This window comes from Aedes aegypti, chromosome 3, assembly GCF_002204515.2.
Source record: "Aedes aegypti strain LVP_AGWG chromosome 3, AaegL5.0 Primary Assembly, whole genome shotgun sequence".
Classification (NCBI taxonomy): Eukaryota; Metazoa; Arthropoda; class Insecta; order Diptera; family Culicidae; genus Aedes; species Aedes aegypti.
This window is the reverse complement of record NC_035109.1, coordinates 253,915,232-253,938,852: the sequence shown is the minus strand read 5'-3', so window position 1 is coordinate 253,938,852 and position 23,621 is coordinate 253,915,232. Positions and strand designations below refer to the sequence as shown.

The following is a 23,621-nucleotide window of genomic DNA, read 5'->3' as shown; positions in this document are numbered from 1 at the left end:
GGTAGAGGTTTGTAGTTCCACAAGCTTCAATCTGCATGGGTCCCTTGTTAGCAGCTACAACCATTCCTCGCGCATTCTTCACATCTTCAAGCAGTTCTAAACTTTTTGTCATGTGCCGCGTGGCACTGGAATCCAGATACCAGTCGTCTTGATTAGTAGAGTTGAAAATTGATAGCACTGTACAAAACGCATCTGCTTTTCGATTTGTCTCTGGACAGAATTTGGTAATGTGCCCGAATTTGCTGCATTTTCTACACTTTGGACCTTTCGCTTGAAAATTATTCTTCGACTTCGTATTGATGTTTCCCTGGTTACCTGAAAACTTTTCGGTGTTCCTACCTTTAGCAACCAGCGCAATTTTTTCTCCTGATACCTTTTGCAACAAAATTGTCTTTATCAAGTCTCCAGTTATCGGTGTACCTGAGTTTTTTAATGCCATTACCATCGGTTGATACCTTTCCGGCAACCCTGCTAACAGTAGGACTTCAACATAACGATCAGGAATGCGAAATCCAATCTCGTTGAGCTGATGGCAGGTCGACATCATCCGGTTTACGTAATTCTCCATGGTTCTACAGTAGACCTATTCATATTTTCCAAAATGTCTGGAAACTCTCCAGTCAACCTATACTTTGATTTTTCATTGCGAAATGAACTTCTAGTCAAAATTTCACTTAATTTAGAGTAAATTTAGTTGTGCTTCAAATCAATTATGTGTTTTTGGGCTATTTTCAAACTTTGAAAAATCATAAATACCGAACGAAACATCAAAATTTATCGAAAATACCTCTACATAGTAGTTTATCTAATTCTACGAACTTTTGCTGAACACGATTTTATGATTGGAGCAAGTTTTAACATCGTTTGGTTGAGGTTTGTATCTCGAGGTACTCGAAAATCTCTTTTTTTCGGGAAGTGTTTTCACTAAGCAGCGTGCCTGCATGAAAAATTCGGATTTTTAATTTCCAGACTTGACGACAATGCATATCTAAAAGTCAATCCCGTTCAAAGTTACCATTTATCTTACGAAAATAAATTGTAAAAAATAGGTTATTATAAAGCACATTTGTAAATCCACTGTGTGTGAGCCAAAAGCACCACCGTGAGCTTCAAAGAATACAAAAAATGAACACGTTAGCACTGCCTTTTCTCAGTCGATGATAATGATTGTTTTCAAATCGTTCTAAATGATCAGTGAAATGCGATCAAAACAATCATCACTCAGATAGAAAAAGCAATGCTAACTTGTTCAATTCGTTCGTTTCCGGTACATGTGTCATGCATGATTTAACTATCATCAGGTTGCGATGCGGTGCTCGATCTTTGAGCATTTATTGTAATTTATTGCCTTAAGCAACATGTAATCTGTTGATGGTCAATGAATTCATAAATCTATTATGTTTGATTCCCGTTGACTAGGGCCTGAAAAAATAATGCCAATGGGTGTTTTATATACCATGTATATTGATAAAACTGAAATTTCTGGATACTGCGGAGTACAAATTTGTAACAAACAATGTTAAAACTCAATTTAATCTTATTAGCGTTTTCGACAAACTTTAACAAAATGAAATTAGCTTTCAAATAGTGGTAATAGCAAGTGGTTTTGATTTTCCATATGCTGGTTATAATTTTTTAAACCTTGAAATAAGTCCAAAAACACATTTTCAACTTGAAGCATACTGAAATCTTTATCAAATAAGCTGAAAATTTGACCAGACATTGTTCTTGGCATGAGAATTCCGAATACTGCTTGACCGGTAGATTTCCAGACATTTTTTAAAATATGAACAGGTCTATTCTACAGCTTTCCAGATCGGTCCTGATTAGTTTGTACAGCAATCCGACTTCTCGTGTAAGGCCAGTTTCTTCAAACGCGTCGCATAGCTTCTTCCAAACTTCACGTGCTGTAGACGTTTCTTCTTCTTGGTGACATCTTCTTAGGCTGCTATGATTGGTTCCGTCTTATCTCCAACATAAACCCTTACATTCTAATGGGTGCGCCTTATATAGGCGCACAGTATGGGCATACAATAATTGAACTATTGATTCTTTTACGACGCACGTTGCTTTTAATAGTTTGGTGCGCTGTTAGATTGGCGCTAACTAGACATACGCTGCACGCTGGATGAGAGTGGAATATTCCACTGCAGCGATGAATGGAACAATAGCGAATTGAGCGGCAACGAGTGATGACGCGTCTGTGAAGAGCGCGAATATAGTATTTATTTTATTTATTCCTTATAATTAAAAATAAACATGATGAATCATAACGCTATAAAAACAACAATATCATATTAATTTTAATTCTTTAGTAAGCTCATCATCCTAGTTATCCGATTCCTGAACGAGCTTCTACTTCTTTTAAGAGATTTTCGTCTCAACTCGTGGGAAATCCTGGATGTGACGAAACCTAGAACTAAGGAAACCTATTCCGCAAATATATTAATGTTCAAACTTACCGATTTGGTCGAGATCCAGAACTAAAAAATACTGGTGATGTGAATATTTGTTTCCTGAACATCCGTATGCTAATTTTGGCATGTAACTGAATCCTAAGAATAGTAATAGGGTCCTATTTTTTATAAAATCTTGTTTTTATTGAATAACACGATAGAGAGTGTTCTTGCTACTACTTTGACAAATTTTCACACTATAATTCCGGTTATATCGTATTTAATTTTTAATTTTGAAATTGTGTCAAAACTTCAACCTTAACACTTTGGATTATGCTTGACACTTCGTCGACAAAAACCCGATCAACCAGTGTAACAATTTTTTTTATTGATTTTTGTCCAGCGAAGGCGATAAGCAAACGATTTAAAACGAATCGATATCGATGGCTATCAACAATCACTGACTGGTTGATCGAGAACGCCTCAAAGTTTAAACTTTTTAACACTGGGGTTGTTCCTATATGACATTTTGGAAGCGACATGGAAATCAAAATAAACCCAAAATTTAGAACCCACCCACCTAATGCTTAATGCGTGGTATGCACCTGAAACGTAAAGCGCTCAAATAAAATTTCTCCTTTTTACCAAAGTAGTATTGACAGCTACCAGTATGAGCGAAATGTCACTTTTACTTGCGGAATAATTGTGCGGCATATTTTTCCGTACGGAAAAGTGTCAGCCAGGCGTTACCGATGTTATGAAATCAGCTCTAATTCTCAGCAGCGTACAGCTTAAGTAATTTCGGAAATCATTCCTTGACTGTTTCTTGTCTTATCCTTTTGCACAGTACTTATGATCAGCTTACCGCAGCCATAAACCAACGGGTGTGACAAAATCTCAAAAATAAAAAAATAAAAGATGTTGGTCGTGAACCAACGTTGTCGGTCGTGAACAAACAAAAAGCATTTAAAAATTGAGTTAACATTTGTTTCTGACAAAAAAGTTAAGTATTAAAAATGACACATGACTTTAGGACACAATTTTTAATAAATAATCTATAAATAATGCAACCTACAAAAAATCCAAATACCGTAATCCGGGGTAACATTGATCATTTTTTTGAATATTTCTCAAATATTTCGTTTGAAAATGCAAATGTTGCAAATTTTATATTTTTAAAACAAGTACTGTCACCCATAGCTCGAGACTATATACTTTATTTTGTTTTTTGAAAGGTTCAAGCATGTTAAAAAAAATGTTTCAAGCGATTTTTTTATTTAGCTCATATGGGGTAACATTGATCACCTATGTAAACAATGTTTGGTAATATTGAAAATGTCGTTACTTACTTAAATCATGGCTTCTGAAGCCGAATATGAAGGCCAAACGCTTACAAGTCATTTACTTTTTAAAATATTTTAAAATTAAAAACACCTCGAACCACGGAGTACGCCTAAAGGTAGGCAATTTCCTAAGGAAATTCTATATTCTTAATAGTAATTCGTTAATGTTGCCTAATTGAGTATACTTATGAAAATTTTGACAACGGAATCGTCTTCGGCGATGCCATTTTTAGTAAGAATCGCATTTTCCTTGCTCATATCGTTTGAAGAACTTATGTGAGACATGAATGTTCGGTAGTGTCATGCTTACCCATTGAAATAATTGTTTCGAAAAATTGACAAATTTTCGCATAAGGTAAACGCAATTTACGCAAAAATCTTCACTTTAATTAGCTTATGAATATAAGAAAGAGAAGCACCATTCATGATTTGGAAATGTTCCATCAATAAATGGCGATACGAACTTTTTATTAGATGGGTCATTCCGATCAATGTTACCCCGCTGATCAATGATACCCCGGATTACGGTACTTAAGTTTTAATCTGAAAAGATTAGATAATCGTTTACTCCATTCTTCTTAATATTTGTTGATTTTTTTTTTGTGATTGTGCTCTTCATGTTGGAAATGAAAGTATTATGTGTTATTATGTATTCCACTATTTAGTCAATTATGTATTTAGATGTAGGTAGATTGTTATTCTCATAGGTATTGTATATCATAAAGATTAAAATAATATTTTCTTCTTTTATCTACAGTCTTACGAGAAATCACCGAAGTATTACTGGATCCTAAATTTCTTCACTACATTTCTACCGCCTACCAACATAACATGCTCACGGTTCAACAAACAAGGATTCTCCTTACTGACATTGCCTGTTGTTCATTGATGCGCCTTGATGTGAATTCTATGGATAAATTGTGGGATTTGATGATCATGATTTTCAAATGGCAAATGTATTTAACAAACAAAAGTGCACAAGCTATGATGGATCTCACATTTCGTCATCTTGATGGAATTGGTAGGCTTATTCCTGAGATGAAGAAACAAATATTGATTGATAACGTCAAGAAATCTTTGATTGAAATGTGGGAACCTCTGTGTGAAGATGATCAAACAATTGTTCATCGTCGTGTTTACAAATGGTTGAAGCCATACACAACCAAAATATCTATACTTATTCGTATGGGTTTACAAAAGTCCGATGGTGAATTTGAATCCGCAGTACACAATAATGTATTCTATAACTATTACATCCACAATATTGGTGAAAATATATACTCCAAAACAGCCAACCTTCAGGTACTGAAAAGCCAAATAGATCAATCTGAAAATGAATCTATGGCAGCTAGTTTAGCTATGAAAAGTCATGAAATAGATACTCTCGTACAACAGTTAAATATTCAACATACTTGCGAAAGATTTAATGAACCTGAATCGAGTACATCGAAAGTAAAAACAGCTGAACCCATCCATAGCGGTTTACATGAAATAGTAATTAATCATAATACAGAATTAGATACTAAAAATGAAAATGTAACCGATAATACTAAATTAAAAGAAATAAGCGAAGAATCTAATTTGACAAAATTTATGAAAAAGATTAAAATAGACGAAAGTGATTTTATTGTCAAACAAGCAGTCGAAGCAAATCCAAACGAACAATTACTAGAAATGTTTGATCAAAACCTTGATGTATAGTGTAATAATTTTATTATTTTAGATTCGTTCATTATCGTGCATCCAAGAGCATTTGACAGTTGTGATTGGCAGCAGATTGACAGTTAATTTCTTGCACCATTTTGCAATTCAAAAGCATTACAATGCAGCATTGCATTGCTTCACCATTAGACAGAAAATACATAATTGGGACATTCAATTTCTCCAAAAGATATCAAATTTAAATTTTATAAGCATAAGTCATTAAAGTTTGATATACTCAAACAATATCATGAAATAAAACCTATACAAATATTTGAAAACGTTTCTCTTAGCCTAGTGGTAACGTCCGCAGCTATAGAGCAAAGTAATGCTGAAGATGTCTGGGTTCGATTCCCGTTCGGACCAGGATCTTTTCGTAATGGAAATTCCCTGACTTCTCTGGGCATAGAGTGTTATCATGCCTGTCTTATGAGGACTATGCACCTGAAAAGAAAAGTAATCGTCTATCTCGATGCGTGGCAAATATGTTTTTAGAAACAATCAAGAAGATCTTTTATTTTGGTCGCTGACGCTGTTCAGGAAATGTCATTCCAAATGGAACCTGATCTAGAAAATTTATTGAACATTTCTTTTGAAGCTTTTAGGGAGAGATCATAAATTAAGCGAGTTTTGAAAGAGTATTACAGATTATAATTAATTGTGGAAATAATGCATACAACTGTTAATCCGCATTCGAAAGTAAAAATGTCAGAAAATGTTCGGGTAAATGTGCATACCTTTGAGATTTTGAGTATAGTCTATACACATGAAAAAATGTTTGGAGTCACAAATTGGAAGCCTTCAAAGAGCAAATCACATCTTTCCCAATAATCCATCTAATACTGCAACACACAATACTCAAACCAGGTTTTCTATTTACAATTAATCTTACAAATTCTCAAAGTACATGTCTATCATCGAACCAAAAAGAAATTGTAAAAAATGACCAAATATTATTTTAGGTATACAAAACAAAAACGAATGGACACAAAAAAAAGTTAAAGTTGTAAGGCTATTTTTTCGTGATACCATTTCTGTCTTAAAAATCTAATAACGTTTGAAAAATAGTTTATTCGTGTATCAATAGTTTTCTATCATAATAAAGCATCAACAATAGTCTTTCTTTACATCACGGAAATTCCTTTTTTTGTACAGTATAGACGTAGACAAACAAGCTTAAAAGTGAGAACGCATTCAGGCGTTTTTGTTAGACCTAAAAACCTGAGTTAAGACACAAATCGTTACGTGGCAATAAACTAATCGATGCTAATAAACAACATATAGGTAATATAAAAATACAATACAACATATAACATATGCGTTTTTTCAACATCCTGATCACAATTTGTAGGCAGCACGAAACAACCGCTTAGGCTGGTCGCAATGCCATGTTACAAGTTTTGTTTTAAAGTACTCGATGTTGTAAAAGTTACAATTATCAAATATTAAACTTTAACCGACTTCCACAGCGCAAAGCTTTAAATAAAAAATCTTTTGTTTGATTTCCGTTCCACACCATTTGACAAATTAGTTTATTCTGCGTAATTTATCCTCTACTATCACAATAAAAAGCATTTGTTTGATATATCGGAAGATCCATCCGGGATTGACGATAGATGAAGAGTTTTCGGAACCTGCAACACTTTTGTTTTGAGATTTGAACATGGTTGGCTTGTTTAGTTAACGCCTTTGAAATTAGTATGGAAATCACTTTGGAATCACCGCTCGGCAAATTTTACTTCGTGATGAACTGTCATCATGTAAATTGAAATGTCATTGAGTCGACGGATTGAAATCTTTTTCAATCATTTATAATATCAACATCTAGATATTAAAATACAATAAAATCGGGTTATACTTCGAAAAATGTGCTCTTTCGATGAAACTACAAAAAAAAACTGTGAACAACTCTACACTAAACAACTCAATTATTTGTGAAAATAAAATTGTATTTGATTAAGAATAGCAAGTATTGCAAGAAATCCCAAAATTTTATTCCTACCTTTTTATACTGCTTCGCGACTAAAAATGGGTTAACCAACGTGCGAAGTTCGATTTTTGACAAACTTCGCCGCTTCGCGAGTCGCTTCGCTATAGTGCGCATCTATGCCCTTCACCGTGTGCATTATGCGCACTATTGAGAATCGAGTTGCGATGCTGCGAAGTTGGTTAAAAATCAAACTTCGCACGTTGGTTAACCCATTTTTCAACGCGAAGCAGTATATTTCCGCGCCAGCATTCGGTTCCAAACTCGGCGACAAGTAAAAATGACGGCAGTCACAGGGGTGATTGGTATTCCTGAAGCTTGACATTATTTATTTATTTATATTTGGTTTTAAATCAATTAGGTAGCCAACAATATTTCGCCAATTCACTCGGTTCATGGCCACTTCTCTCCATCCTCGACTGCGACCCACGCTCTCCAGGTCCTGGTGCACCTGGTCAATCCACCAAGGGCTCATTCATTTATTTCATAACGCTAAAATTGGCTATTTTGGACACCCACCCACCCCCTTATAACGCTTTTTGTATGAATATTATTCAGTTTTTGTATGGGCCGTAACATCGTTTGGACACCCACCCACCCCCTCCAGCGTTATGAAATTTGTGAATGGAACCCTAGTTCGCTGCGCCCCACGTCTTCTTGTTCCGACCGGATTCGTGGCGAACATCATCTTTACAGGGCTGTTGCCCGGCATTCTTGCAACATGCTGGGCGAGCTCGTGGTTTATCCTTTGCCGCCAAACACCGTTCTCCTGCACGCCGCCGAAGATCGTCCTTAGCACTCGGCGTTCAAAAACCCCAAGAGCTTGTAAGTCCTCCTCGAGCATAGTCCACGTCTCATGTCAAATGTTTCAGATTTAGCTAATATGGAACATTCGCGTCCTAGAAGAGTGAAAAAATCCAAGCCTACTTGAATTTTGACGTTGCGTTCGAATTGCGCACACATTCTCTGCGCGTTACCGCCGCCGCTGGATGTGGATTTAAAATAAAGTGACCAGACGTCCCGGATTATCCGGGACAGAACAATTTATAACTTGACAGTACAGTGTCAATACTTTTTATTGCAATTGACTTAGTATATAGTACATGTCTGGGAGGGAGGCACCGATACTACACACGAAAAATGAAAAAAAAACTTTTCTAAACTGCAAGATAACTCCAGCTCCCTACCGACAATCAAGGCAGGCTTGGGGAAAATCGCTAGTTTTCATTTATTGTGCACCTTCGATCTTTCTGGACAAACATGGGAAAAGGGCCATAGTTTTCTGTGCTTTTAATTTTCATTTTTATTTGTAAAGAGTAAAAAGATGCGTGTTTCAATACTTACGCTCTATCAAAATGAAAGATGCTATCGTGACATTGCTTTTGGACTTGCAGGAATTGAATTTCAACCGATTGTTGTCAACTTGGATAAAATGCAAAAATATGTTTTGATAAATTACGCGCTTTTTCATGTTTGTCCACTCTTTAAGATCCGGGCTCACAGTGACAGTTCGCGACAGCAGAAATCTCGGCTCACCTTGACGTACAGAAATTTTGTATCGGTTTCTCCCTCCCAGGTACATGTCTAAGATTCAATATAAATGTAAAATGCACATCAAATATAGGCAGCGCTTCATTGGGGATGAGATCTGACAAGCGTCCCGGATTTTTTCCGGGACACATCTGGTCACATTAATTTAAAATAAGCGCCGCAATATATCGAGATTTTCATATAAACGCATTTCCTGGATTTCTCTTGCAGAGCACAATAAAACCCTGAGAGAGACTCGCGAAGAGCAAAAATATTAACGTCATATGCAGCCCACATTCCGCTGTCACAAAACGTCAAATGCAACCCGTGGTGCCGTTTTTCCATGCATGTGTCGTTTTTGTCGACTAAGTGAACGTCTAACATGGAAATAAAAATGTCATACAAAATCAAAACAGTACTGAGGCCTAGAGGCAATGTGATGGATTTTACCAAGATGGCGCAGATCATTGATGCGTGCCCAAGGGGGTGGTCACTAGAGTGGTTCAAAAATCGTTTTTGCCCCACACAGCTCATTCGATTCTAGATCGAATTCTGAGTGTCCTCCCAAAGTTTGAGCTCATTTGGATGCAAACTGAGACTGCACAAGCCCTTTAAAGTTTATATGGAAATAACTATGGGAAACGTAAGCAATTCATTCAATCGGTCATAGTGTTTGCCCATGTGCTCTTGGGGATAAGAACCACGTTGATACTGTGAGATACATTTATCAGCTACAACTTTGCCGAAGACCGTTTTCAAATCGGACGCCTCAGTAATTAGTTATTGATTTATATCCAGTCACAAATTCTTCAGCAGTGCTCATTTAACTTCTGAACAGGCAACATTGCTGCACCTGGCGCGAAAGATAGCACGCACAAATCATGGCTACTATGTTTTACTGCATATATCCAGTGATGCCTGCAGAGCAGCCCAATAATTATAGCCAAAGTTTTACAACTCATTCAAAAATCAATAACTAATTACTGGGGCGTCCGATTTAAAAACGGTCTTCGGCAAAGTTGTAGCTGCTTTTTATATCTCACAGTATCAACGTAGTTCTAATCCCAAGAGCACATGGGCAAACACTATGGCCGATTGAATAAATTGCTTGCGTTTCCCATAGTAATTTCCATATAAACTTTAAAGGGCTTGTGCAGTCTCAGTTTTCATACAAATGAGCTCTAACTTTGGGAGGACACCCAGAATTTGATCTAGAATCGAATGAGCGGTGTGGAGCAAAAACGATTTTTTGAACCACTCTAGTGGTCACTCTACAAAATGTGCCAGGCGCTGCTTGGGCACATTTAGGCGTACTTCCATAATAGGTCGCTATGAAAATCACAGTGAACTGAAATTTCGTTCTTAACAACCGTTGATATTTTTTGTTGTTTGCTTAACGTCAAGTAACGGAAAAATCATTTTGGTTTCAGCAGGAACATGTTTCCACTATCTATCATGCTAATTGTATTATTTTCCCATTTATCAATTTGTTTTTATTTCAGATCGATGCAATTAGAACATCGTTTGCTGACAGAGATAGCCAGGAATATAACTTGAAAAAGTTGCCTTAGAAAGAGACCAAAAGACACACCAGTACCACTTGGGGTTCATTCACATATTTCATAACGCCAAAATTGGAAATTTTTGACACCCACCCACCCCCTCGTAACGCTTTTTTATATGATTAGTCTACACATTTTGTATGAGCTGTAACATTTTGAGGACACCCACCCACCCCCTTCAGCGTTATGAAATTTGTGAACAAGCCCTTGTCCCCTGTAGTTTTTGGGTGATATGAATAAAAAACTTTGAACTTTACTACATGTAGCATCTACTCAAAAACAAAATCCACAAAGTTTACTACACTTTTGGAATGAATAAAAAACTTTTCGAACATGTAGTACTTATTGTCGCGCGCCCACCAAATCGGAACGCGCGTGTGGGACACGCGACGTGTGACTCGTTCCCGACATAACTGTCATAATGACATGTGTGGCGCTGCATTCTTACGATGTTTATGAACACAGCGTACTATTCAAATATTAGTCACAACGCTTGGAGATTGAGAAAAATTATATTTAAAAAAAAATGTTTGTCCTTATTTCTGTCGGATTTATAATACTATTGTGTCGCCAGCACTAAATTGAAGTTCGGAAGTCCAGACTTCCGACTTCCGAACTTACTTCCGAAGTTTTTTGACATTTGAATTTGGCAGCTACGTTATGATGAGGATGAACTTGTTTTGGCTAGCAGAAAAGGGAAGTAAAGTCTGATACAGTGCGCCGACAACATGCCTACGAATAAAATGGAATCCGTAAGAAAAAACAGCAAAAGCAGGTATTTAAGAAACTCAGTGGCGAAATGAGGGAATGGCTAGTGGACATTTACCGCCGTAAACCAGTCCTATTCCATGAAGTGGCAAGGCAAAAGTTCCACAGGAGATTTTTCACACCCATTAGTGTGTCATCCTGCACGATGTTTTTGTTTTGATTTGCTAGGTGTAGTGTTGCGGGATGATATGATTTGAACAGAAAGTTGTATCGGAAGTAAGCAAAGTTGCCAGTTTGGCAGCGACTTGCCGACAATTTTTGTCTAAATGCACAATACTTTCGAACATGAGCAGTGACTGAAGCTGCACGTTAAGAAATTTCCATTCAGAGTGCAGAGTGATTCTGCACGTAAAGAATAATCTATTCAGAGTGACGCTTAAAATTAATACAATCATGCATATGAAGAAAATGCATGGAATCTAATCGATTACGCGACTATTTGCACAAATCATGAAGGTGCTGTTATTTGACAAGATTTGTAGTGTAATTTTGCGATTAGTCTGGTATTCTCTCTATGTCTATGATTTTATGATGATGGTACATCAAAGAATTTTCTGGGTGGTTTTCGGCCTTCGCCAACGCCGATGATTTTTTAAATACTAGCTTAACATTTATGAAGAGATCTTGAGATTACAGCTATCAAATCAGGAACCACATATTTTTTAGCACCAGTACTGAGATTCTGGTGAAATTGCGGTAGAATTTTGATGCTCCCCGTGTGTTTTCTTAACAGCATGTTGAATTCCGATGTTCTATGTGTTTCTGTGATATTCTCGTTATTTTGGTGGGGTTTCTGATAGTCTAGAACTTAGAATGTAGAGATTTTTATGAGAATTGTAGTGATTCTATTGGTAGTCGTTAGAATTCAATGAGGATCTCCCCTAAAACACCAGGGTTCCCTTTGAAATTATTAAAATTCTTAACGATTCCACAAAAAATCCCGTTGAAATCTATTAAATATTTACCGACATTCAAAACGTTTATATTAAAGCTTTACTTTGAAATTCCAATGGAACTGGAGATCAACGGAATCTTAAGGGTTTTTACAATAATTACAAAGATTGATTTTCGGAATTACAAATATTCACACAATAATTCGCAGGAATCCCACCGCAATCTCATAGATTCTTACAGAAATATCGTCTCAAAGATACCCACAGAATTCCAAGAGATTAATATTCGGAATCCCATTCCCACCCCAATTCTAGAGTTTTTACCAGATTCCTAATATTTCCGCAATATTCCTAGAATGGTATTTAAATTTTCAGAATTATCATAAAAAATCCGACATCCCTATCGGAATCTCAAAGTTCCTACAGGAATTCCGGAATTCAAAAGGAAATCTGAGATGTCAGAATTTACACGTAAAATTCAGAATTACTTTATCAATATCTGAATTCCTACCGACATCCTAAAATTCCTAGAAAATAACATAATTATCGTAATGCCATAATTCACACGGATATTACAAATTGCTACTGCCGGTAATCTTACCAGAATCTCAGAATTGGTGGAGCGAAAATTTTCGTAACCTCAGAATTCCTTTGCAAAACTCAAAATACCTTCCGATATATCAAAACTCATATCGTTTTCCCATGATTTTTACTCAAAAGTAAATTATTCCATTCAATTCCGCAAACTCAAAGCATGTGTAGCAACCTCTGAAGCTAACTACCAGTAGCTTTGTAGTAAATGCTACCTTTATTCATAGCAATGGGCCGTATGAATAAAATGTAGTAAAGTTGAGTTTACTACATTCTCGGTAGTAAACGCTATATGTGGAACACGAGTGGAACATGTTTGTGTCATTTTCCTTTCTACACCTTTCGAACATACTACAAACAACGCATTGCTATGAATAAAGGTAGCATTTACTACAAAGCTACTGGTAGTTAGCTTCAGAGGTTGCTACACATACTTTGAGATTGCGGAATTGAATGGAATAATTTACTTTTGAGTAAAAATCATGGGAAAACGATATGAGTTTTGATATTTCGGAAGGTATTGCTTAGGAATTCTGAGGTTACGAAAACATTCGCCCCGCCAATGCTGATATTCCGGTAAGATTACCGGCAGTAGCAATTTGTAATATCCGTGTGAATTCTGGCATTACGCTAATTATGTTATTTTATAGGAATTTTAGGATGTCGGTAGGAATTCAGATATTTATAATGTAATTTGGAATTTTACTTGTAAACTCTGACATCTCAGATTTCCTTTTGAATTCCGGAATTCCTGTAGGAACTTTGGGATTCCGATAGGGATGTCGGATTTTTTATGATAATTCTGGAAGTTTAAATACCATTCTAGGAATATTGCGGAAATATTAGGAATCTGGTAAAAACTCTAGAATTGGGGTGGGAATGGGATTCCGAATATTAATCTCTTGGAATTCTGTGGGTATCTTTGAGACGGTATTTCTGTAAAAATCTATGAGATTACGGTGGGATTCCTGCGAATTATTGTGTGAATATTTGTAATTCTGAAAATCAATCTTTGTAATTATTGTAAAAACCTTTAAGATTCCGTTGATCTCCAGTTCCGTTGGAATTTCAAAGCAAAGCTTTAATATGAACGATTTGAATGTTGGTTAATATTTTATAGATTTCAATGGGATTTTTTGTGAAATCGACAAGAATTTTGATAATTTCAGAGGGAACCCTGGTGTTTTAGGGGAGATCCTCATTGAATTCTGACTACCAATGGAATCACTACAATTCCCATGAAAATCTCGACATTCTAAGTTCTAGACATTCCAAGGATACTATCAGAAACCCCACCAAAATAACGAGAATATCGCAGAAACACTTAGAACTTCCGGAATTCAACATGCTGTTGAGAAAACACACGGGGAGCATCAAAATTCTACCGCAATTTCACCAGAATCTCAGTACTGGTGCTAGAAAGTATGTGGTTCCAAATTTGATAGCTGTAATCTCAAGATCTCTTCATAGATGTTAAGCTAGTATTTAAAAAATCATCAATCACTGGCGTTGGCGAAGGCCGAAAACCACCCAGAAAATTCTTTGATGTATTTACCATCATCATAAAATCATAGACATAAAGAGAATACCAGACTAATCGCAAAATTACACTACAAATTTTGTCAAATAACAGCACCTTCATGATTTGTGCAAATTGTCGCGTAATCGATTAGATTCCATGCATTTTCTTCATATGCATGATTGTATTAATTTTAGGCGTCACTCTGAATAGATTGTTCTTTACGTGCAGAATCACTCTGCACTCTGAATGAAAATTTCTTAACGTGCAGCTTCAGTCACTGCCAAAAGTGTAGTAAACTTTGTGGATTTTGTTTTTGAGTAGATGCTACATGTAGTAAAGTTCAAAGTTTTTTATTCATATCACCCAATGCGTTGTTTTTAGTATGTTCGAAAGGTGTAGACAGGAAAATGACACAAACATGTTCCACTCGTGTTCCACATATAGCGTTTACTACCGAGAATGTAGTAAACTCAACTTTACTACATTTTATTCATACGGCCCTGTGTCGATATTGATCATTGGTCATCTGGATCCGCAGATATTCCAAAATTCCTTGGGGGACCGACGTGTAGCCATAACACACGTAATTATCTCAGACTACATAATCTTTATCGTATTCAGATATTCACTCCTCGGAACGATACATTAAGGGTTTGTTCACAAATTTCATAACGCTGAAAATTGACATTTTCAACACCCACCCACCCCCTCGTAATGCTTTTTTGTATGAATGGTCTACAAATTTTGTATGAGTCGTAACAATTCGCGGACACCATCCCACCCCCTCCAGCGTTATGTAATTTGTGAATGGGCCCTAATGCGAGTACAGTCAACTTTCGTTCGTTGCACTAAACCCGTGGCCCGATTAGTGAAAGACTTTCACTAATCGGGCTAAGATTTGAGCTGTCAAAACACCGATTACAATAGAAATTCAGGGCTACCAACATTAACAAATTGCGGTTTATGTCAGAAAGTGACACTTGCCTTCGTTTTAGGTGGGCTATAGCCCACTTAACGGGAGCCCAATTAAAACGAATTAAACGTAGTGCAACGAACGAAATTCGACTGTATGTTGTGAAAAAATGAAGCAATTTGGTGCAGCCGTCTTTAAGTAATGAGCATTTATGTTTATGGTACCACTCTGGACAAATAAAGATCTTGAAAACTCTAAAAACATCATATCGTAACTTTCAGATTTCTTCAAATATACTGAAGTGATTTGAATGATTTTTTCAGAGTAGCTCCTTAAACACATTTTATATGGAAAATGTCGGTCCCACAAGGAACATTAGAATATCTTAAAAACTAGATCACTAATGATTATCATCGACACAGATTCTTAAACTAGAAGAGTTTTTTAAGGTCTTGTGAAAAAATGGTGCAAAAATATCGATAAACAAAAAAGTTATCGCCATTAGAATATTTTTTGAGCGGTAAAAAATGAAGCTGCCGGTAGAGGGGTTAATTAAACTAATAGGCTAATAGCGAATCCCAAAGTCGGGAACAGAGGGAAAAATATTGCGATTCCTTTGAAAATTTTTCGTTCTGCGGTAGCCGTCAAGTTTTATCGCAGCTGTCAAAGTTCTACTGCGGGCTTGAAAATCATTGTATCATTGATCGAAACCAACTAATCAAAGTATGCTTGTAGAGTCTGAAGCCTTGAGAACCAGCAGAAAACAACAGTCTTTAGCGTGGTTTCCAAGGTATCATCACAGCCGATCAATGATACTTTGTGAAAATCAGTAACATCACAGCTGCGGTTGCTTTCTGTTCAATCGTAGAACGGAAAGTTATCTCTAAAATTGCAATATTTATGTGTTAGGAAACCTAAGATCAAGCTGAAACACAAAATACTACGGCGAACGCCCAAATATGACCACAATAGACCATTTCCGTGAAATTTTTTTTATTAGTTTATATGCTTTCTGTCAATTTACTGAACAAACTTTCCTAAGGGACCAATATGTTTTGGAGCTTTTAACTATTAGAAAACAATGAAAAACTTGCGGCACGTTAGTTCACCCCTTGGTCCCCTACAATTTGTTTCACCTCGAAAAAATGCAGACCCCTTTTTCCCCTATGGTTTTGCCACCACGTTGTGGTGAATTTATGATCAGCTGGCGTGACCAGATGATTTTTGTTTATGTTTCCATTCATCATAATGGGCTCCGCTAGTTTCGCTACCTCCTTCCTTCACGGTTCCTGAAATCTCCGGAAACCACCTTCACTGCTTTGGCTGATTATTTCCCCCCGTGAACTACACAGTTCTATAACACAAGGATTGTAGTCAAAAGATGCCTGATCTATCTGTTTTGTGCCGACGAGGATTGAATAAGCAGGAAGATTCCCGACTTGGGGCAACAACAACCGCTCAAAATTTCCTTGCGCGGCTGTTGCAGCCTCTAGGCGGGAATCTTCCGGATCAACAGCCAACAGATAGGCATTTATCGGCATGAATAGCAAAAATTGTCTCTAATAGAAGTAGCGGTACCGTAACTGTTGGGTGGATGAGAGATTTGTTTGGGGGTTGATTTTGAATCTGTAGAGCAAAATATATTTTCCTACTGGAAGATTTGAATCGGGTTGGGGTTGAAACTGTGATTCAGTTCCAACCTGGTTCAAAAACGTTTGTTTGAGTAATTTGAGGTTAGTTTCGTTGGCGCTCCTGTTTGGGGCGCCCTGACCGGGATCACGGTCCGTTCGAGCGCGCACCTGATCTGACGTTTCCAAATGTAAACAAGCATCCCAATGCAGGGGTGGAATCTAAAAACTGTTGAAAAATCACCACGCTGCTACCCATAGGGTTGAACCAACTGTGCCGCATCTCGAATTATTTTTCAAATTGTGGTGAGTATCAAGGTTTTCAAAAAATCATAAGAAAATTAGGAGTGCATATAAACAAAATCGGAAAGGGTTAAAATTCATTAAAAAATATTGTCTTTCGAAGAAAAATACAAAAACTGGGTGTTAGATCTGACGGAAATGGTCTATTCTATGGAAATGTCCTCCCTAGCCTTCTTGAAAGTTTGATCGCCATGTGTCCAGCAATTTTCAGTGGTCCAACATTACTTACGTCTCATTGCGTTACTCAGCCAAATGTAATATTTGTTCAATTATTTACCCACAGCTCCCCATACACTCCTTCCTCTTCAAGCACGCCCTCTAATTTATCCCGTATATAACCGTCGACTCTCCATATTTCATTACCGGCCCAAGTCAACAGGGCCGTTTCTCAAACCTTCCCATTGAAGTCACACGTATGTCACACAAGTGATTTGGCCTTCCCGTTCTTATTTCTTCGACTATGTGAAACGTATCTCGAAATACCGTCGTCTAATAGGAAGCCTTCCCTGGTGAAGCGAAACCAGCCGTTACCGTCGAAGTAATCGTGATACCATGCGACCTTACCCAAGGGCCAAGGTATCTTGATCCTACTTAGAATATTACGGTTGTTAAGAAAATTTTCCTTTTGCGGTAGCCGCCGAGTTCTACCGCAGCTGTCAAAGTTCTACCGCAGGCTTCGAAATCATTCTATCATTGAAGCAAACAATTCAATCATAGTATCAGGTCCGTCGCACTCGGACTCAGATTGGGTACCACTTCTAGTACTGCATTTGGTCCCTCGGTAGTGCAAAAGGTACCCAAGTTTGACACATCGCAGTACACTTTTCACGGCATTCTAGATTACCTTATGAGCCATAAAATTTTGGGCATTTGCAAGGGACATGAAGGTCTTTAATTTGTCTTTGATAGTATGCTTGAAAGAGAAAGCGCTATGAAAAACTCCAACAAACAACAATCATCAAGACGGTATCCAAGGTATCATTGAAGCCTACTGATGATTTACCAGTGCAAATCAGTGATGTGACAGCTGCAATAGCTTTCCATTGATCCGTAAAACGGAAAGTTTTCTCTTAAATTGCAATACCTAAAATTTGTGGAACGAGATGCAATCCAGATAATTTATTTATTTAATACCGATGTCAATGTTTGCTGAGAATGTTTTCCTGTTATTTAATTCAGTTCATTGGATTTTTATAGCATTATTCCAAATAGCCTGCTTGGCGAACCTTGGCGCACTGATGGCACAGCATGAAAAAAAAAATGCGCCAACGAAGTGTGTAGAGTGACCAGCCCCTTGTGCGTGCCACTAGTACTCTCTTTCATTCTCCCGCTGTTCTTCTATAGCGCAAATAGTGACGTCACTATTTGCGCTGCATAAGAACAGCGGGAGAATGAAAGAGAGAACTAGTGGCACGCATCAATGATCTGCGCCACCTTAGTATTGTGTATTTCTTTCACCACTGGACTGCGAAGTGCGGCGTCATAAGTGCGAAAGTGTGAATAAAAGTGCGGGATTGCATTGAATCCTGTTGATGTATTCAGAGCACTTATTCTTTGATTTACGAAAAATAAGTCCTCCGAAGACACCTACCCGATTTGATGCAATTGCGCACTTTTATTAGCGTTTCCGCACTTGTAAAAACTTCTGCGATAGTCCAGTGGTGAAAGAAATGCGCAATAAAATCCATCGCATTGGCAAATGGAAAATAGGGTCCTAAAGCCCTGCCTCAATTTAAGTACCACACGCTTAAGCTTAGGGCAGAAACACATGTTTACTCAATTGGGTCCTAAAATGTTTAATGAATTCTTGTTTTTATTTAATAATACGAAAAAGCATGTTATTGCAACTACTTTAGCAAGTTTTACAGCTCAAATAACGGCTATAACATTTTAAACTACAATTTTAAATTCAATGGTTCCAAATATGAACCTTGACACTTGTGATCTTGTTTGACATTCACTTTTTCGACAAAAATGCCACAGGGCATATAGTTTTAACACTGGGGTTGTTCCTATCTGACATTTCGGAAGGGACACGGAAAACAAAATATACCCAACATTTGAGTTTAAACCAAAGGGTGTGACAAAATCTCAAAAATCATAAAAAAAATGTTTTTTGCACCTTAAACCAATGAAAATCATTTAAAAATTGAGTAAACATGTGTTTCTGCCCTAAACTTAAGCGTTTGGTACTAAAATTGAGACAGGGCTTTAGGACCCTATTTTTAAATGATTTTCATTGGTTTAAGGTGCAAAAAACATTTTTTTTATGATTTTTGAGATTTTTTCACACCCTTTGGTTTAAACTCAAATGTTGGGTATATTTTGTTTTCCGTGTCCCTTCCGAAATGTCAGATAGGAACAACCCCAGTGTTAAAACTATATGCCCTGCACGCTCGTTCAGATCTACTCAAAAGTGAGTAGATTTCAACTCACTTCGGAACAAAGTGGAACTGCTCAAAAGTGAGTAACACCATCGTTACTCACTTTAGAGTAACATTGTCAAATGTCAATATGGGAGTAACACTTACTCACTTCGTTTAATCTGAAATTTGCGAAAGTGAGTAGATGTCACTCACTTCAGGAAATAATATTTTTGGAAGAAAACCCGCATAGAAAAATACAATTAGTCATGAATTCCAAACATTAAGTTTGTTTTAACTGGTACGGTGAACGTTTCACAAACAGTTGATTTTATGTCGAACAATATGAATTTTACGGCTAGAAACTATTTAAAGCTATTTGAGCAGCCCATAGCAAACAGTAACAGTATCTGGTAGAGTCCAAATAGTGTTGAACAATATATAATTAAACTCAACAGAAGTTGGAAACAACAATCTGCGGAATGGTTTCGTGCTTATATTTTGATAACTCACTATCACAAGCGTGTTTTACTATATGTTATTTTTTTCTAACAGTTTGGCTAACTGTTGCACGTATTGGTATTTGTATGCAACGAATTACGCAACATTTGTGGTACACGCTTCAAAAAATTGTCACGAAGGCCACGTGAGTATCGTATTGTTAGCAGAATTATTTTAATTTTTCGCAAATTTACGTTTATTACAGAAACGTAAAGCAATAACATCTTGACTGAAAAAAAATATTGCTCTTATTTCCAAGTAAAAATGTGTGAAAATGTGGGACCAGTTTTTTCCGCTAAGTTACACACAGCTGCTTGCATTTTTTTTAAGAGTGGGTCTCTTTGCGTGCCTGTCAAACCGATAGAAGAAAAAAACATACAAAAACGGTTCAGAAAATTTGCAGCAAAACTTCAAGGATTCATCAAAGCGATTTAATAGTGAAATTAGTGTCGATTGTATCTGCTCATAATACGCTATCAATGTTGTCATCAATTAGGACGCGATGCGGCAAAAAGCCAATCAAGAATGCTGCTGCAAAACATGGCAAGCCGTTGTCGTTACTGTCGGAGCAAGGGTCGATTTACTACGACTCTAGGTCAAAGTGGCCATCGGAAGAACAGCTCCAAACATTGCTTCCTTCTATCCTCAGGTAAGGTTGAACACTCATTGGTTATTTGGCCTGTGTAATGATTCTCCTCTCCCTGTTCCATTTTCTAGCAAACCGGACAACAATCCAGTGTTCCCCGACAGCCGCTTCGGATTCGTTTCCTGTGGCAGCCGTATAGCATCCCGGAGAACAATCCAAAATTCAAAAGGTGTCCAAAGACCATCCCTAAAATGAATGTAATTCTGTCGAACAGCTGCTCCCAGTGTGAAACTGATAATCAAATTGGCCACTGGAAAGAGAGTGGTTTAAAATAAATGTTTAATGTAACAATACTCGAAAACTTATTCATACAGACTCAAGTCAAAAAAGTATACAAACTTACTTTATCCATCCTACGTGTTAAGCAGGCGGAATTCTACACGTACCGCTCTGAACCAACTCAACTTTTCACTTTTAGAACGTTTAATTTCCGGATTTACAAAACGACGAAAGTAAGATTTTCAACTTTCGCAACCTAACCACTACTTTCGCCGCCCCGCTGTATGGAGAGACAAAGTGACTTAACCACGAATCAAAACAAAACACTACTTGAGTCAATTTTACACTGGTAGAAAAACGTCGCAAGTAACTGAATAAAACGGCTTATCATTTTGTCATAAAATTCTTGTGTGAAATAATAGGAACTCCATTGTTTTTGAACGCGAGCTCATTGTATGCAAAATTTAAGAAATGTACACGTCGAAAAAATGTTTTAAAGGTGATTCATTTTAAAACAGTTTTAGAAGACAGGTTGTGATTCTTCTGAATTAATTTTCTCAAAACCGTATGAAAGTTACTTACGTCGGTTTGAAAAAGTAATCGAGAATATTAGATTCAAACCTCATAAATAATAAATAAATTTATTTATGCTGTTAATGCGCTTCTGAATTGCATGGATGGAAGTATCTTTTGAATAAATTATCAAAATAAATAAGGCAAATAAATCAAAAGGGACCCAGGGAGGTTTTATTTTTGCATATTCTCCAACCATTACTTAACCGTTCGCCAGACAGTAGGGGTTTGAAAAAGTGGATTATATATCAACAATTTCGGATACTATTCATTGAAAATTTTGTTCGGGAAAATGACGATTTTTTTATAGTTACATAACTTAACCGCCTATTCCCCACATTGTACTTTTCCAAATTACCATTTGCCAGACTGTAAAAACCGTTCGTGGAACTGTAGTCTTATTGTTATTTTGGGTGTTAAAGGTAATAGTTTTAATATTGTCACAAATTGTTACGGATAGAATGGGAAACAGTACTGATATGATTCTTAATTATGCGGGAATGTATTATGTTTTTCATAAAATCAGAAGAAATATACAAAGAGCATAACATTTATTCATGATCTCTTAGATAACTATATGAATTATACATGATAACAAGTAAAAATATAATATCCGTGTTGAATTTTTCGCTGCTCAGGAATGGATCCCCGGATGCTATAAATCATTGATGTGGGATTGATGACAGTCATAGAGGATGTAGTTTGACCGAGCCAGTAGCCTTCCCAGTTAGACTGCAAAGAATTGATAATTAGTCTAATAAAAAGTACGGCGGTAAAACTTACTGTTTATATTTTATTCTTGCGGTTGTTCGATCAAAACCAGGACTTGGTCATTTTCACTCCAACCTCGCTTCACTTGATATCAGGATTATTGACTTCGCAGCACGAATCTGGAATTTGCCGGTTGGACTTCCGAAGCGAAGTTTCAAGCAAACTAACTGTCATAGGCCAGGGGAAGTGGATGAACTTGTCATTAATTTTTCTGTGAATTCTTATACAAAATCTACTTTTTCTCTGACATAAATTCACTCTAGGTGAACCACTTCCCCTGGCCTATTGCTCTGCCGGCTCGGCTTTTATCTCGACTGTTTTTGAAAACAGTCCGACATCACGGCGACGGAAGAAATTTCACCACAACGGAGGATTTGTCAGTTCGAGCGCGCGAAATTTTCACAAGTCTTTGACGTTTACAAAGTGAGTCAAATATGTTTGTGTTTACTCAAAAGTGAGTAAGGTCGTTTTCTTTCATGGTTGAGTAAAAAGTTACTCACTTTGATAAAATAAAGTTACTCACTTTTGACAGCTAACTTGAAACTTCAAAAGTGAGTCGAAGTTACTCTCTTTTGAGTAGATTTGAACGAGCGTGTGTGGCATTTTTGTCGAAAAAGTGAATGTCAAACAAGATCACAAGTGTCAAGGTTCATATATTTGGAACCATTTTTTAAAATTGAAGTTTGAAAATGTTATAGCCGTTATTGCGAATCTTTACATAAATCCGCGGACTGGCCAACAAGTTGCGCGCCGGTGGCCCATGCGCCGAGTTGTGCGCCAGCCAAAAAGTAAATAAAGAAATGTCAAAATATCACGCCGAGGAAGTGAATCACTTTTAGGGCTTCAGTCCTAAACTGAACAGCAAGCATAATAGGGTCCTAAAGCCCTGCCCCAATTTTAGTGCCAAACGCTTAAGTTTAGGTCAAAAACATATGTTTACTCAATTTTCTAATGTTTTCCGATGGTTTAAGTCCAAAAACATTTTTTTAATTTTTTTTTTTTAATTTTGTCACACCCCTTGGTTTGAACTCAAATTTCTGGGTGTATTTTGTTTTCCGTGTCCCTTCCAAAATGTCAGAAAGGAACAACCCCGGTGTTAAAAAGTTGAACCCCTGTGGTATTTTTGTCGACTAAGCGAACGTCAAACATGATCTCAAGTGTCAAGGTTCATTCAGGGATCCAATTTTTGAATTAAAGTTTTAATGTGATATATCCGTTATTTGAGCGGGAAAAATTGCTAAAGTAGTTGCAGTAACATGCTCTTTCGTGTTATTATTTACCAGACCCTGGCGCGTAACACATGAAGTAAAGAGAAAGTGATCGAAATGCTAAAAATTCTCGAGAAGCATAATATTTGAGCTGGAAAACTTGCTAAAGTAGTTGCAATAACATGCTCTTTCGTATTATTAAA

At 36.9% G+C, this 23,621-nt stretch overlaps 1 protein-coding gene and 2 long non-coding RNA genes across 3 annotated transcripts in view; 2 read left to right on the top strand and 1 right to left on the bottom strand.

The window, feature by feature from the left end:
• LOC5563915 (protein OSCP1) overlaps positions 1-5,689 on the top strand; it is a 48,314-nt gene extending 42,625 nt beyond the window's left edge. Inside the window, exon 2 of the mRNA XM_001648171.2 lies at positions 4,497-5,689. Coding sequence (XP_001648221.2) covers positions 4,497-5,440 — 944 coding nt within the window. The 3' untranslated portion in view covers positions 5,441-5,689. The remainder of the gene's footprint in view (positions 1-4,496) is intronic.
• Positions 5,690-20,202: 14,513 nt separating this feature from the next.
• On the top strand, positions 20,203-20,940 carry LOC110678342. Its single transcript, XR_002501514.1, has 2 exons — positions 20,203-20,650; positions 20,719-20,940. It is a non-coding gene; the product is annotated as an uncharacterized LOC110678342 (long non-coding RNA).
• A 1,031-nt stretch (positions 20,941-21,971) lies between these two features.
• On the bottom strand, positions 21,972-22,513 carry LOC110678981. The gene is made up of 2 exons (XR_002502108.1): positions 22,223-22,513; positions 21,972-22,171 (listed from the first exon to the last, which is right to left on the bottom strand). It is a non-coding gene; the product is annotated as an uncharacterized LOC110678981 (long non-coding RNA).
• Between the last annotated feature and the right edge of the window lie 1,108 nt (positions 22,514-23,621).